This window comes from Opisthorchis viverrini, assembly GCF_000715545.1.
Source record: "Opisthorchis viverrini unplaced genomic scaffold opera_v5_430, whole genome shotgun sequence".
Taxonomy (NCBI): domain Eukaryota; kingdom Metazoa; phylum Platyhelminthes; class Trematoda; order Opisthorchiida; family Opisthorchiidae; genus Opisthorchis; species Opisthorchis viverrini.
In genome coordinates, this window is record NW_008752087.1 from 203774 (window position 1) to 220698 (window position 16925).

General features: G+C 40.8%; 1 protein-coding gene across 1 annotated transcript in view; it reads right to left on the reverse strand.

Annotated features, from left to right (window-relative positions):
- The window catches only part of T265_15303 (hypothetical protein), a gene marked incomplete at both ends in the record, with an annotated part of 19617 nt that extends 6489 nt beyond the window's left edge, over window positions 1-13128 (reverse strand). Inside the window, 3 exons of the mRNA XM_009177481.1 lie at window positions 2167-2291; window positions 4308-4343; window positions 12849-13128. Coding sequence (XP_009175745.1) covers window positions 2167-2291; window positions 4308-4343; window positions 12849-13128 — 441 coding nt within the window. The remainder of the gene's footprint in view (window positions 1-2166; window positions 2292-4307; window positions 4344-12848) is intronic.
- Window positions 13129-16925: the final 3797 nt, after the last annotated feature.

The window sequence follows — 16925 nt, forward strand, 5'->3', positions numbered from 1 at the left end:
GAGGTCCTACTGACTGGTTCTTCATCTTCCTTAAAACCTGGCCAAATTGGTGACCTGCTTACGTGGCTTGATGGAGTCTTCATGTTAAAAGTGAAAATTTGCCCAGTTAAAAACTGTCGATTGTTAGCCAAGCCCTTCTGCGATGATGGCTTCTCAGTCGGTTCCAAAATTTTCCCATTGAGGAAAAACCATAGTTAAAAGCGGATGAGACACTGAATGGAGTGTTAGGCTACTCCGACGTGCCAGTTTTCAGTGTTTTTTTAACAGCTTTCACAGAAATTGAAAATCTGAGGTAAAATTACAAATGAACAGTAAAAGTTGGTGCCCTATACCGTGAACCAGATGACACCTTTGATCTAATCCAACTGACATTACCATTTTTGTCATTCTTCCAAAAGAAGAAAATACGGTGAAACTTCATCCGCTGTCTAAAATAAAGTCTACCACCGGATAGACCATACTACCCAGTTGCATGGATTTTGATAGGCTGGTTTATACTCATTGTTTCACACAGAGGTCAAAGTTGAGTCAAACAATAAAACGTGAGTGTCTATTTACATGTGCGAATAGTGCTGCCGTAAAGGAAATAGGATACTACTAACATAAACTTGAAAATTAGCCGACCGCTGTCTTACTGCGTTGTTCACCTTAACGTCAGTTTGAATCCTGCCAAGGGTTGCTCATCCTCCAAACTGTTTTATACTTCAACCAGGTGACTTGAAACTCTACTGCAAAATTCCGGGGCGAGGCTTGGGCATATATTCATTTAACACAATGGAACAACTTTGGAAGTTCGATTTTTATAACGATCTTTGCCTTTTAATTAAATTTCGGTTCTAAGCTGAATCAGATGGTTGGATGTGCTCTAAAGAGGCATTCATCAATGGTCTGCCGCGGTTCGCTTTAAAATCGATACCGTTGGGACTACGCGCGGTCCATCCATTATACTCAAAGAAAAATTTGAAGGGTGGTATTGTGAATTGTTAACCGAGAATTGGTTCCAAAATCAGGATTCGTGGACAGTTGGTGAATATGTCTGCCCTCGTGGGGAAATTTAAAAACTACTAGAGTTCACAAGTCCAATTTTAATACTCTAACATTGGACAGGGCATACGTAAATTTTTCAACAGGGCTTGGACGTGGCTGAACGTGGTGCTGGTCTTGAGCATTCCTTTAACCGATCAGTACCAGAAGAAAGGCATGGAATTTGCGGAGTACTGACGATACACTATTCTTTGGTTAAATATATTATCACCAGGGACGGCTACTCTAGTGTCGATTCTAGTTCACCCTTTAACCGATCAGTACCAGAAGAAAGGCATGGAATTTGCGGAGTACTGACGATACACTATTCTTTGGTTAAATATATTATCACCAGGGACGGCTACTCTAGTGTCGATTCTAGTTCACCCACAATTCCCGGCTAAGGGTATATATATATGCATTATTCTCGAGAGTCTACAACACCGTGCCCTTGATCCTCTCTTCGGAGAGCTCATTAGCGTTGCACATCACTGAGCTTGCTGGATTTTGACACCTAGTTCCTGACGCGTTAGGTGAGGGTGTTACCATTACCCCACGCACTACGAATCTGACTTATCATGTCTGAACTGTCAGAAATGTTCATGTACCAGGACGCCAGGAGAACTGTTCAAACGAGATTTGTGTAGATGTGTATAGTACAAATCCTGAAAACATCCACAATTAGGACCAAATTTCTCGGAAAATAACTTTTCGAAACCCTGTATTCGATTTGACCCCGATTTTGGTTCACACATCCAAACCAGATGATAATTGGAAAGAGGCGATTTCTCGACTACTGCCAACCAGCAAAGCAAAATAAAGTACATAGTAAAGTGCATAAGAAATACATGTGAACATGTTTTGAATCAATAGGAATTCTTGCAACATTTGGACGTGAAACTCAGTCCTGAAGAGAGTAGAGACCATTGAATATAAAAAGCGCTATTGCATATGAACGTATCTTACTGTGGCCCATCGCGGTAAGACTTTGATTATGTCCCATCAGGCTTTGAAGCACTTGGTCCCTAATTAGGACTGAGGTTAGAATTGCCGTCGGTACAACCTATGCGGTGAAGTTGATATGCAAGGCTCTTGTCCCTCCATGTTAGCAAACAACGATTCAAAATTTTGTGCAGAACTCACTTTCCAGTTTGCTGCTTTGAATGCGTCTGATAACTCATCCAAAGATGGCTCTTCATTGGACATCCGAACCGTGACAGGAATCACTGACACTAAAACAGGTTTCAGGTTTTTAGATATATCAAAAGCTTGATTACAAAATAGGTAAAAAAAGATACAGCAAAACGAGAAAAATGTCATCCCCAAAGGCTTGTAAAAATTTACTGGGAAAGATAAAAATTCTGAGGAAATTTGACTACTCAAAACCAGTATTTTCTGTTGTTTATGGTCTTTGGTGGGATCTACTGTGTAATTAGGGCTTAATGATACCTTTTTCAAGGTCGCTTCCGTTCACTAAAGTAGATTAGTGTAACTTGAATAAGCTTCTGATAGTAGTGAATGTATACCTTAGTTTGATAAGCTGCCTCCGAGTTGTGCGCGAAATCAACTGACATTGATTATTTGAATAGCTGCCGCGGGTAGAGTCCAGAATCTGGTTTTAGCCCGTTGGTAAATATGTAGTGATTCATGCTCTGGGTAGTATGCCACGAGTATCACGTAATGAAAGGTGAAATATTGTCGTTTTCAATTCGCTCAAGAATACTGACTTAAACGCGTATTAATGCTCTATCCTCGTTTTATTTATCTTCTCTGAAAACACTGGTAACCGGGAGGAGAAATATTACAACCCTCGCTACTCGACTTTAAAGGCCAACTGAGAATCGGACTTTTCGGATGATGCCCCGTTTCCGAAGAAAACAAGAGTATGTCCGGAATTTTGGAAGTATGTGAATTATGTGAAGCTTTCTATTTTCCTACCCGATTTCCGTAGATCACGCGTGTAACGAAATGTTCCTAGGTAACAGGTATTTGATCAGAGGGATATATCGATTTCATCGCTCGACTGATGTTCATGGTGGGATGACACGAGCTATTTGACCAATGATTAGATACTTGGGTCCAAAACGGCCCGGAACATCATTGGTTGTACCCTGCCTATTAGACGACATGTCTTACCACCCGAAAATATACGTGTTTTTTCACTTTTCATCGTTCGTTCGATGGGGGCAACCGGACTATCAGACAAACATCTTGTCGGCCCAAGGAGTTGATTGATATCTCAGCACTGTCCGGTCACAGGAGAAGCTGGTAAACACCGGATGAGGGCTCTGTGAATAAACGAAAACCCTTTTGAACCTTATTAAAAACAGCTATTTAGTCGTGTCTTATAAGTGATTGTTAAACGGACGTTTAATTAGTCATGAACTTTTGAGTAGAACTCAGTCGGATTCCGTGTTGTCCGTGAGGCCACTCTATACTGAAAAGCCAAGAAGCAATTTGCAGCTGTTTTGTTCTTATCGGTAATCTTCAGCAGCGCATGTATCGCGAAACTCAGTGTTTCGACACTTTATCTTTCGTGCACGGCTGACTGAACAGCGATATAATTAGCTCTTGGTAATCAGCCCACCATACTGCTGGTCAGCCGTTCGTGGTCTAACCATTGGTCAGAAGGACGTGGGTTTGAAGCTCTGAATTTTGTGAGGTGCTCATTGCTGATGATTCCCAACATGGATAAAACAACTGTATAATGCTTCTCGGGTTTTCAACACAGGTTAGCATCACTGGCAGGACAAAACCAACTCTCTTCACACCACCATTGGTGATCAAAATTAAACACTGCTGTTGCGACGTCAAATATAACAACGTGGCATAAGGATACGTCTATACTATACCAGCTGTTTACAGTAGATTTTGTCTGGAGGCAATTACGAGATAAGGAAACTCCTTTGAGGCGTTCTGACGAGTAGACTTTTTAGAGTTTTTTTAATTACGGCTAACAGGAGGGCGGTTAGCTGACATTAATCTAAAGTTTCATTGCTTCTGCAGGGAAACCGCCTTTCCCATCGTAAGTGGAAGGCCTGTATCCGATCAGGAAGTCAGCAAGAAACAAATTTCACCTTGACCAGTTTGTTTCAGAACTATACACGTCTACTTGGGTAACAAAATGGTGAACCACGTACCGTCGTTTATTGTAGGTACTTTGCAGTTTCTTTGTGATTCCGGTGGTTCTTCTGTGGAATTTACACAAGAAGGTTTCATTAGAAGTGTGGAGAAGCAAGCAAGGGACTAGGCGAAGATGATCTACGGGCTTGGGGAGTACTCACTTGTCTGTAACGCTGCGGTGTTTGTAATTTGCCAGCCTGTATGCAATAAAAATACATCAATTAAGTATCGATGTTCCTTACAAAATCAATGGTTTCTACAGTCTTAAACTGTGATAAAACTGAAAAAATAATCGTCAAGTGCACATAAATAGTATCAACTAACTTGATAAAAAACAAGATGTAACTTGAGCGTTTGAAAACATCCATGAATACGAAAAACCTCTCCCCCCGAAGAGGACACTTTCTAATGGTACCAATCATCGTAACCCCTTCTTCAGGTAAAGATGAATTCCAAAATGGATATTATGTGCTGCAAATGAAGATAATTTATAATGAGAAGCCGCGAAGCGCAGATCGGCTTCATATACAGAGGGAAATTCGCAAAGCTCCTTACGCTACCAGTGGTTTCCAAACGGCGTTTTTTCGTCTGTGGGGTTAACGTCGGAAGAAAACTGTACCGAAAGAGTCGGCTCAGTTGTCTTGTGGGTGGCGCAGTGTCTTCATATGTGCATGTCAGTTATCCCAACTTCAAACTTGGTCATTTACTGACTTTTATGGAGGCGTCTCTGTATTCTCAGCATAATGATGTGACCACGTTGGCCCGTGAAGTCAACAGGTAAGCCCATGTTTTTGAAACTTTCGATGCTTGGTGACAAGTGTGATGGTTTTCCTCAGATCTGCGTTGTCTTTTGTTGTAAAGTGAGAAGTGAGAGTTGAAAACTAATTTTTTATCCAAACGATTTCGGGATCAAAAAGTTCCGACTGATTGGTGCAAATGAATTTTTGTGAGTTCATCACGAAGCTTGGTGACAAGTGTGATGGTTTTCCTCAGATCTGCGTTGTCTTTTGTTGTAAAGTGAGAAGTGAGAGTTGAAAACTAATTTTTTATCCAAACGATTTCGGGATCAAAAAGTTCCGACTGATTGGTGCAAATGAATTTTTGTGAGTTCATCACGAAGCTTGGTGACAAGTGTGATGGTTTTCCTCAGATCTGCGTTGTCTTTTGTTGTAAAGTGAGAAGTGAGAGTTGAAAACTAATTTTTTATCCAAACGATTTCGGGATCAAAAAGTTCCGACTGATTGGTGCAAATGAATTTTTGTGAGTTCATCACGAAGCTTGGTGACAAGTGTGATGGTTTTCCTCAGATCTGCGTTGTCTTTTGTTGTAAAGTGAGAAGTGAGAGTTGAAAACTAATTTTTTATCCAAACGATTTCGGGATCAAAAAGTTCCGACTGATTGGTGCAAATGAATTTTTGTGAGTTCATCACGAAGCTTGGTGACAAGTGTGATGGTTTTCCTCAGATCTGCGTTGTCTTTTGTTGTAAAGTGAGAAGTGAGAGTTGAAAACTAATTTTTTATCCAAACGATTTCGGGATCAAAAAGTTCCGACTGATTGGTGCAAATGAATTTTTGTGAGTTCATCACGAAGCTTGGTGACAAGTGTGATGGTTTTCCTCAGATCTGCGTTGTCTTTTGTTGTAAAGTGAGAAGTGAGAGTTGAAAACTAATTTTTTATCCAAACGATTTCGGGATCAAAAAGTTCCGACTGATTGGTGCAAATGAATTTTTGTGAGTTCATCACGAAGCTTGGTGACAAGTGTGATGGTTTTCCTCAGATCTGCGTTGTCTTTTGTTGTAAAGTGAGAAGTGAGAGTTGAAAACTAATTTTTTATCCAAACGATTTCGGGATCAAAAAGTTCCGACTGATTGGTGCAAATGAATTTTTGTGAGTTCATCACGAAGCTTGGTGACAAGTGTGATGGTTTTCCTCAGATCTGCGTTGTCTTTTGTTGTAAAGTGAGAAGTGAGAGTTGAAAACTAATTTTTTATCCAAACGATTTCGGGATCAAAAAGTTCCGACTGATTGGTGCAAATGAATTTTTGTGAGTTCATCACGAAGCTTGGTGACAAGTGTGATGGTTTTCCTCAGATCTGCGTTGTCTTTTGTTGTAAAGTGAGAAGTGAGAGTTGAAAACTAATTTTTTATCCAAACGATTTCGGGATCAAAAAGTTCCGACTGATTGGTGCAAATGAATTTTTGTGAGTTCATCACGAAGCTTGGTGACAAGTGTGATGGTTTTCCTCAGATCTGCGTTGTCTTTTGTTGTAAAGTGAGAAGTGAGAGTTGAAAACTAATTTTTTATCCAAACGATTTCGGGATCAAAAAGTTCCGACTGATTGGTGCAAATGAATTTTTGTGAGTTCATCACGAAGCTTGGTGACAAGTGTGATGGTTTTCCTCAGATCTGCGTTGTCTTTTGTTGTAAAGTGAGAAGTGAGAGTTGAAAACTAATTTTTTATCCAAACGATTTCGGGATCAAAAAGTTCCGACTGATTGGTGCAAATGAATTTTTGTGAGTTCATCACGAAGCTTGGTGACAAGTGTGATGGTTTTCCTCAGATCTGCGTTGTCTTTTGTTGTAAAGTGAGAAGTGAGAGTTGAAAACTAATTTTTTATCCAAACGATTTCGGGATCAAAAAGTTCCGACTGATTGGTGCAAATGAATTTTTGTGAGTTCATCACGAAGCTTGGTGACAAGTGTGATGGTTTTCCTCAGATCTGCGTTGTCTTTTGTTGTAAAGTGAGAAGTGAGAGTTGAAAACTAATTTTTTATCCAAACGATTTCGGGATCAAAAAGTTCCGACTGATTGGTGCAAATGAATTTTTGTGAGTTCATCACGAAGCTTGGTGACAAGTGTGATGGTTTTCCTCAGATCTGCGTTGTCTTTTGTTGTAAAGTGAGAAGTGAGAGTTGAAAACTAATTTTTTATCCAAACGATTTCGGGATCAAAAAGTTCCGACTGATTGGTGCAAATGAATTTTTGTGAGTTCATCACGAAGCTTGGTGACAAGTGTGATGGTTTTCCTCAGATCTGCGTTGTCTTTTGTTGTAAAGTGAGAAGTGAGAGTTGAAAACTAATTTTTTATCCAAACGATTTCGGGATCAAAAAGTTCCGACTGATTGGTGCAAATGAATTTTTGTGAGTTCATCACGAAGCTTGGTGACAAGTGTGATGGTTTTCCTCAGATCTGCGTTGTCTTTTGTTGTAAAGTGAGAAGTGAGAGTTGAAAACTAATTTTTTATCCAAACGATTTCGGGATCAAAAAGTTCCGACTGATTGGTGCAAATGAATTTTTGTGAGTTCATCACGAAGCTTGGTGACAAGTGTGATGGTTTTCCTCAGATCTGCGTTGTCTTTTGTTGTAAAGTGAGAAGTGAGAGTTGAAAACTAATTTTTTATCCAAACGATTTCGGGATCAAAAAGTTCCGACTGATTGGTGCAAATGAATTTTTGTGAGTTCATCACGAAGCTTGGTGACAAGTGTGATGGTTTTCCTCAGATCTGCGTTGTCTTTTGTTGTAAAGTGAGAAGTGAGAGTTGAAAACTAATTTTTTATCCAAACGATTTCGGGATCAAAAAGTTCCGACTGATTGGTGCAAATGAATTTTTGTGAGTTCATCACGAAGCTTGGTGACAAGTGTGATGGTTTTCCTCAGATCTGCGTTGTCTTTTGTTGTAAAGTGAGAAGTGAGAGTTGAAAACTAATTTTTTATCCAAACGATTTCGGGATCAAAAAGTTCCGACTGATTGGTGCAAATGAATTTTTGTGAGTTCATCACGAAGCTTGGTGACAAGTGTGATGGTTTTCCTCAGATCTGCGTTGTCTTTTGTTGTAAAGTGAGAAGTGAGAGTTGAAAACTAATTTTTTATCCAAACGATTTCGGGATCAAAAAGTTCCGACTGATTGGTGCAAATGAATTTTTGTGAGTTCATCACGAAGCTTGGTGACAAGTGTGATGGTTTTCCTCAGATCTGCGTTGTCTTTTGTTGTAAAGTGAGAAGTGAGAGTTGAAAACTAATTTTTTATCCAAACGATTTCGGGATCAAAAAGTTCCGACTGATTGGTGCAAATGAATTTTTGTGAGTTCATCACGAAGCTTGATACACCTTGCTGACGCCAACAAACGATATACACCTGCGAGTCAACGAACTGTCCACATTCTGTCATATTAGTTGCACATATCAGTGTAGTCATGCAGGCACAGCAGAGCCACGCGTCTGCTGAACTGGTCTAAGCTGTGTGTGTGTGTTCGAATGCAGAACTAACATAGGATGTTTATACCAGTAGTTTTCTTCTCTACGTATGACCTCATCTTGACGCTAACATGTAGAGAGATGCAGCTGACCTGAGTAGAATTTTGTATACAACAGCCTCCTTAAAGACTGACACCTCGAAGCCTAACCGCTTGCTCATAGAGAATGCAACAATGTGAAAACCACGACTAGGTGTAGGCCAGATGTAAAATGTGTACATCTCAGAGTTGGCTAAAAGTCATGTTGTCACTGGAGTTTTGAGCGTGACGTTACTATGCTACTGAACTGGTCATATGCTCCCTTAATATGGGTCAATGTTTTCGCATTCAGATGTGGTTGGACCTTTCGTGGGCAATAATCCAGATGGTGCCTGTGTTTCTCTTATTAAAAAAAAAACATTTCCTCGATAGAGAGACTTCACAGATCAGTCGTACAGACATGAAACGGAAAAAATCAGCTAACCAGAGGTCTTTCAGACAAGAACAGAAGTAACTAGCTCCCATACCTCGTACCAGTTAGAACATTTCCATTCATCTACATGTGTTAACTAAGTCCAAACTATGCATGAAATTATATGTAAAAATGCAAATAATGTGTCCCTCGTCTTATATTACAGTAGGGTCGTGTATCAGCAAAACCCCCTTGTGATGGATCTGATGGATCGCTTTTTTAATAAGGCTACCCACATTTTTGTTCACCTGTCTCCGACCGGCTGAAGATTCAAATAATACTTGCTACTTTCACGATTCTAGTGATATGTCAAGTAAAAAAGAAAATGATTCATTCGCAAAATTTTGATTTTTTTTTACTGTAAACCGAGATATCCAATCCGAGGTCCTTTTGCAGTTCAAGCTGCAATTCCTGCGATTCCGGTTGGACAGTGCGCTTAGACATGCGCATAGCAAAAGCGTTTTATTGACGTTGTCTTCTGCTGAGATATCTAGGTCGGCTTTGGTTCACTGTTTTATATGTGTTTGTAAATACGTCTTCTCTGAAGTTTTAGGTGAAATTATCAAAACTTTGCTCGCACCAGGATTGGATTTCCTTCGTCGAACCTTACACTTCTCGCACAAATTCCATTTTGACTACGCCTGCTTTAGTTCTTTCAAGAACAAACCTTTCGGTGGCATTTCAACGCCTGCGGAAAACAGTGCCAGCTCTTCCGTAACAACGAGTTACGAGTCTAGGATGCGGACTCGATGCATCAGTTGATCCATTAAATGCTAGAAAGTTTCTCACCTACAGCAGCTGCTCACGATGTGAGCTTTCAGCCTTTTGTACGGAAAGGCTGATACTTTCAAAGGCATAAACTTATCCAAATGAGTCATCTGCTGTTTAAATCATTCACTTGACTTCGGTAGACAGTTGTACACAGTTGTATCGCTGCTGCGTTTCATTTAGTATCCCTTCAACAACTCGATAGTGAGTTTTTCATGCTGAACATTCAATAACACATTACGTTGTTACTGTCTCAAGAATACACCCATACTCACGCGCACGTGTACCACAGCTGACTTGAAAAAACAAACTCTCAAGGAATTCACCGTGAAGCGGTGCCCCACAAAACCACCGACAGTGTACCTGTCAACCTTTTTCAATCAGCACTAATTTCGTCTCGTTTTGGTTGCCTAAGGAGCGTGACTGCTTTCCAGGCGTTTTCCTATTCTCTACTTGAAAATCGGGGTGCTCGATTTTTCAAACGCACCGTGCTCGTTAAAAACCCAAGCAAGCAGCTAGATTAGGTTGAACCAGATGTCTCAGTATATTGTTGCCTAGTCCCGTTTTAGGGAGGACTTTATCAGTTTTCCTTGAATATGTGGTATCCAATGCCAGTTGTAGCACTGACCAACAGGATTTCTTCAGGGAACCAGTCGTCTGGGGAATTATTGATTAATATACAAAAGGAGAACTACTTATTGCTTGAAGAGTAGACATACGCAAGCGGCGACACTCAAAAGACGATCAAAGTGGTTTAGTCTGTACACTGCATTTGCACAGTGAATGATCCTGAGGGTTACATCTAGTACCAGACGTGCCTGACCGCCTCCACTAATGAATGATTTGCAAGAACACACTTCCGAAGCAGCTAATATTTTGAATACTGTGGCCAACTAAGCATTTAATATTTCCAATGCGAAATATCAGACATTTTCGATTAAGGTAGGTTTGTGAAATTCCCAAAAAGAAAGTTCGTTTACAAATTCCCACAATGTGTTCTGTATTCGTTGTCTGTTTGAAATAGTTGGAAAGAAATTGTCTGAGGATTTTGGATTTCTCAGTTGTCCGGAGTGTCTGCTTTGGATTCTTGCTCGTCCCACTCGCTTCATTTGAAATATTGATCCATATAATTGAAGATATAACTAAAGGAATACAACTTAAGACATTTTGTATCCAGATTATACACCAGCCTCTATGCATTAAAAATTGTGCTCAAGTGTTCACTAGCTACCGCTACAATGGTAACTTATATAACATTGATTATAAACTAATATCCCACCTAACAGTTTCACTGGTGTGCTATTGTTCGCCGTTGATTAAGCTGATTTTGAACACCACTGATCGGATATCAAAAAGAAAAGAGTATTTAAGACTCACGAAGCTATAGACCACTTAATTTGACAGTTGAAGGTCTTCACTCTGGCAAATTTATGGGTCGATATTTTATCGCTACTTTCTTGATTTTTAATGTTTCGTCAAAATTCGTCTGAAAAATTCATCATAGTTCAAGCTTGTGGATCGAATTTGCGTGTCCACGAAATCGGTTGCAATGAACTGAGGCTCTTCCTTTTTATCACTACCTCAGTCTCATCGGTAGTTTGTGTTAAAACAAACGTCCATCCGTTTGTGAGGTATTGTGGTCTTCCTCTTTTCATGTTGTTCTGTTTGCCTGTTCTGTTTGATCACCGCCCTACTTAACGTACAAAGTCGTCAACCTTATGCCTAACCATAATGGTCAGTGACGTATGAACTTTTTGCAAGGCATTCAAGACCACAAGGCTTCCAAAGGATCAGATCTTGGCATTCTGTTTACACCAAAGTACACTATGCGTGACTTAATCCAGTGTGGGCGATGCTGTGGTTTCCGTCGCACGTACGTTGCAGCCAAGGAATATAATACAACGAAACAGTCTATGCATGCCGTCTGAAACGGTTGTAAGTCTAAACGCTCTGTTTTGTGAATCCAGGTATCTTATCATTCGGTCCTGTCATTCCGAAGACCTTTACTGGGGGGTCTTCTCTGTAATTGCTGACTTATCAATAAGCGCTCCTCAGTGCGGATTTAAACAAGTTGATGACAGGTTCCACAGTCCCATGCGAACCAATTGAGGGAAAACTCGGCTGAAAAGAGTGAGGACCGGAAGTTCTTAGGTGGTAGGTAAAGTCTCTCGAGTTTGTTGAGGCATCTACTTCCACAAGGTAACTGTCTGTTGATCCGGGTTTGAGACTTGGATAGTCGAAGGGGAACTGAAGAGCAGTTTTCACCAAGTGCAAACGTTTTTTCTTAATTTTTATATCCCCACTAACCGTAACTTGCAGCCTAGTCCATTGAGGAACCTTGGGTTTGCACCAAAATGGAGCACCTCTTACTGCAATTGAATCTTTATTTTCACCTGGTACTTTAACTGCAAATGATTACCAGTTGGAGGAGCTTACGTATAGCTGATAGCTTTTTGCAATGGTAAAATTCAGCCACCATAAGCTGCTTTTCCAGGAGGTTCGCAAGCAGTGACTCCAAGACTTCTTCTAAGGTTGTTCCCCATCATTCAGAACACTTACACCGAACGGTTAACCCTCGTTTTATCCCCAAAATATTCCCACAGGGCATTCACTGTCAGTCCTTCTAATTTGTGTCAGCCACCATGCTTAAGGTAACCCTTGGCCGAATGGCGTAGCGCCTTAATGATTGCCAAAATGCCAGAGGTTCAAATATTCTCATTATTTTCCAAAATGCAAATTGTCGAGTATTCTGAACAAGAAGTAACAGCTTGACACTGTTTCTGGCCTTCAGGCGCAAAATGGTTCAAGCCCCCAGATTAATTTTCTGTACTACTCCCAAGGTATACAATTCTTCATGTTAGGCAGGATCCGCATTGCTGGAAAATATAACATAAACGTCCTTGAGATAGCTGGATAGATAATTTAAAATGTCTGGATGAGGATCTTCAAGCATCTCTTTCGAATTTGTCCCACTAGGTTCTCGATTACTGAAGCTTCCAGTCCCCTCAAGACATCCAAACCTAACACCAACTCACCTTTAGGCATTTGTCCAGACATCCAAAGATTCAGAGACACGTTGGAAATTTATACTGGTATCTTTTTTAAGGCTTTGAAATTACCGCAGTCTCATTACAGCAAAAGACGACTTCTTGAATTGTGCTTCCACTTTTCCCTGGGGTAAATCAAACAACCGGTACACAACACAATGTACAAATGCAACTTACTTTTGATTCCAAAAAGATATTCACCAACGTAGAAGGATTTGTTTAGACGATCTGTCCATTCAGAAGATGAAGCCCAACCAGCCGACGGTAACTTTGCTTCATCAAAAACTACAAAGTAGTTTTCGTTGAATACGTTTTCCGTTGATTCCCCAAATATTGCAATCGGGTTAACCATTATGGCCTTCTTTTTAATCTGAATTGAGGACGAGCGTATCATATATGGTGGAACTTTGGAGTAAACAAGGGTTGAAAGCTGAAAGTCATAGTCCCTATCGTCCATTTTCACAAGACAGAGAGAGGATCCATGTTACGTATGTTAGAATTTATTTCCCTATCTTCCCTCGTGTGAGTAAGGCACGAGAGATTATATAGGGCGAAGAAAGCGGAAGTTGTTTAATGGACAGTTACTGGTTATGTGAGTTCGGTCACATGACTAGTGGCCCCAGTTCTCAGTCAACACCCCCGCGCGCGTAGTGCTTGTTGACAATTCCTAGTTAATGTAGTCTCGAAAATGGCCAGTAAATTGGGGTTCGGGTTTTTCAAAGGTGCTTTGAAGCAGTCTGTGGGGTAACTGCGAAACAGTCGAAACTAAATTACATGGGTCAGCGGTTATACAGAAACTCGATCGCAAGACATCTCCTTGATACCGGCCCTTTCACCGACCCAACTAACTGCTTCCCAGTTTTGTTACGAAACCCCGAACCGCCAAAATAATGACAATTTTTGAGGCCGCGTTAAACGGGACCTATTAACCAGTAGTATGTTCACAAAAGCTGTCGACTCAGAACTTCTAGTCAGCCAATAATCGTCCGTCTTCTAATTGATAGTCTCGTCTTGATTTATGTTCTTACCTGTTTTACATACGTAAATAAAGGCAACTAGAGAAATGTGAACCTATCGGGGCGTATAACTTGACTTTGTCGTGACACAGTTGAACGTTTCGTTCTGTCCGGGAATTTCGGTTGCATAGACCCACGATATGTTTGGTTTTCATTGATTACGCAGGAAGTCACCTGAATGATTTGCTCAATTCTCGGGTATGGTCACAGTCAAATTCAATAATGAGTGGCAACTGGCATAACTCAGAAAATTTCAACGAGAATTTAGGCAAAAAATACGGAAACGTAGAAACAAGCCTCTGGTTCACTAAATTTACCAAATCTTTCCTACCAAATGAAAGTAATTTGACTGTTCTAGGTGAATTTCTTGGCATAGAGAGGAAGTAGTCATGTTGATCATTCAGCAGTAGGTCACAGTAGGCTCCGGTTAGTTTCCAAAAACGCTTCTTGCTTTCAGGACACTAAAGAGCAAAATAATTCAAGGAAAGCGTCAGGATAAATCCTGACGCTCTCGACAGAGAAAAGCCTAAATCTCTCTAAGATCACACGGGAGGTCACGTATGCTCTGTCACGGGTGTGGTTTCGCCTCGGTCAAAAATGCTCCTGCTACTGTCCTGCTTCTGTGGTAACGGTGGCTACCACGGATTGGGCATGCGAGTAGTATTCTTATCGTAAATCCGATTCACATCTCTTGAAAAGTGAGATCTGTTACGAAATCTGTGGAGTTGCTTTGTAGCATATGCTTGCAGTTGAGTGACAGGCAATAAATATCTAGGAAAGTTTGGAGGAATGCATTCAAGGAGAATATGGCTATTCGGTTTTTGTAAACAAGATGTATATGAGAGGTTTGCTCCCCTCTCCAATAGTCTGTAGCTGTTCAGTTGGTGTTTTCTAGTAAACAGGCCTTCTTTTTTTCGCTCTTTGCTTGCTGATGAGTCTTCTAACGCGCGTCAAAAACTGTAGTCTGTGCACTCACCTCCTTCCGCACTTCTCCATCCGCCGTCCAAAAGTCGGTTGCTCGATTTGGAAGTCTTGCAACCTCCATGGTTGTAACTAAAATAGGGTTTTCAGTGTGGGTGAAGGAATCCTCAGTAAGTAAAATGAAACTGAGTAAAACGTGAGAAAAAGTAGAATCAGACTATTCTAGATTGCAAACAAATGTGATGACAAGGTAACAGATTGTCAAACCGAATATAGAGGGAGTTTTTTAGTTATTACCTGGAGAGCGTATTCTTTTCCATGACTCAAAAGATTTTGAGGCCTCCATTCAGAGGGGCTCCACTTAGACGAATACAGTTCCATAGTTTGCAAACACCTTCGGAATACGTCTTGAAAGTTTGACGGATTGCACCGATTAATAGTGCTTTTTATACCACCAAGTGGTGTTTTATGTATTGTGCGAAAGTTGCACGTGTGATGTACTTCACTCGTAAGGCAAAATTCACATGCGCAAGTAACTTCGGAAGTTTCTTGCTTATCTGCGAAGCCCATCAGGAAGAAGCATCACGTTTTGTGCTTAGTTTATCACAGTACAAGTTAAAAACGTTGTTTACAAGCGACCTGTGGATCCGAATGCAGCCTGGTTCGGTTGTATCTGCAAAGAGATTCATAAGGTGCGCACTATTCATCCTTCACTTGCCTCAGAACTGGTGCTTCGAAATCCACACACGAAGTACAAAGAATAAATCGGAAGGAAATCTTTGCTTTTTCCGTTGGGATTGCGGTTTTTCGGGGAATCGTTTGCGGTTCATATTGTTTTTGGGTTGCCAAAGATTTCTCAGATGTTGCTGAACAGGTTGCTTAACATTTCTTTGGATGGTCATGAAAAGGTAGCCGTTTTATCGGGATCGCTAGGATTAATAATGACCTCTATGACAAAATGAAAGCCACTGGCGGGTCGCATGCCACAACCTGATACTTAAACTAAAGGTTGTTAGTCAACCACCAACTGCAAATGTAACCCGGTTTGGGATAAAATATGGACAAGATGTTTGCCAAGCTTCGTGAACATAACAGACCGATCCGTCCTATTAAGTCCTCCCCATAACAAAGGTCGGTCGACACACACAGCACGGGCCGTCACGCATGGCTGATCCATTCAACATTTTGAGTGGACAAAGATAAGACACAAAAAAACTGTGCCACATTTTATATACAAATACTGAGGAAACAGGCAAACCTGGCCCTTGATTTTTGCTGCATTCGCTGAGTTGTTTCACCACCCGAATGATATCATCAGTGAGCTTCGGGCGCTTGATTTTAAAGGACCCCCAGTGAGTTTGTTTGCCCCTGTCTATTTTTTCGTCGACTTGGAGTTGGATTCAGCGCTTTACTCGATTGTTCCTCCTAGGAAACGCAGATGACCGTGTTAACCGCGGCCAAATTGAGCGTGTAGCTGCATTTTGGTTCGCTGTTAGGTAAAATCTCGTTACTGGACCACAAATGAATCTACTCACTAGATTGCTAGAAACTCTAACAGCCTATGGTCGTTTTCTTCATTATTGGGGCTCATCGAATAGGCACAGTTCCCGAGTTTTCATCAACCATGAGTTCTACTAGATCCGAAATTGCACAACTTTATGCATGTCACTTTGGTTTTCACGGAAGGTTCAATTAAAGCTCTCTCTTTTGATATAATTCAAGTGAGAAATGAGTGTATTTGTCGATTACTGGAAGATATTTTCAGCTACCTGGATTTCCAGACTGAACGTCTGGATAAGTGTGCAACGTCATGCTTCCATCAACTACACGGGTATTGCCCATAACTCGTGGGTCTTTGAGGTAACTATCGCTAATCAGTCAATGTTGTAGATTTCCTGTCATCTATTTTTCTGTGCTGCCTGTTTCCTACAAGAATTTTACGTCCTTACGTCAAACCTTATATAAGGCCTCAAATTCTTTCTCTTCGTTCAGTATTCCACTCAGTTTTAGAGCCGCTTCTCTGAGGAGATTTTCCTATCCTACCTTGTAGTAACCCATTTAAGGTGAGTTCGGTTATGTTCCTGATACATGGAGGTGTAATTCTTCTATATTCTTATTGCCACGGTTGTGATACGCCGGATAGGTTAGAGCGCACTTATGTTGGTGACGGTTGGGTCCTTCTTAAAGCAACTGAACAGCTCACCAGTTTACACTTCATTCTTATCCGATTCGGTTTTAGTTGACCGTTTTTTGCCGTAGTGACAAAAACATCTGACATAGCAAGTTTACCCTACTTTTCTGCTTCATTGTAAAGGTC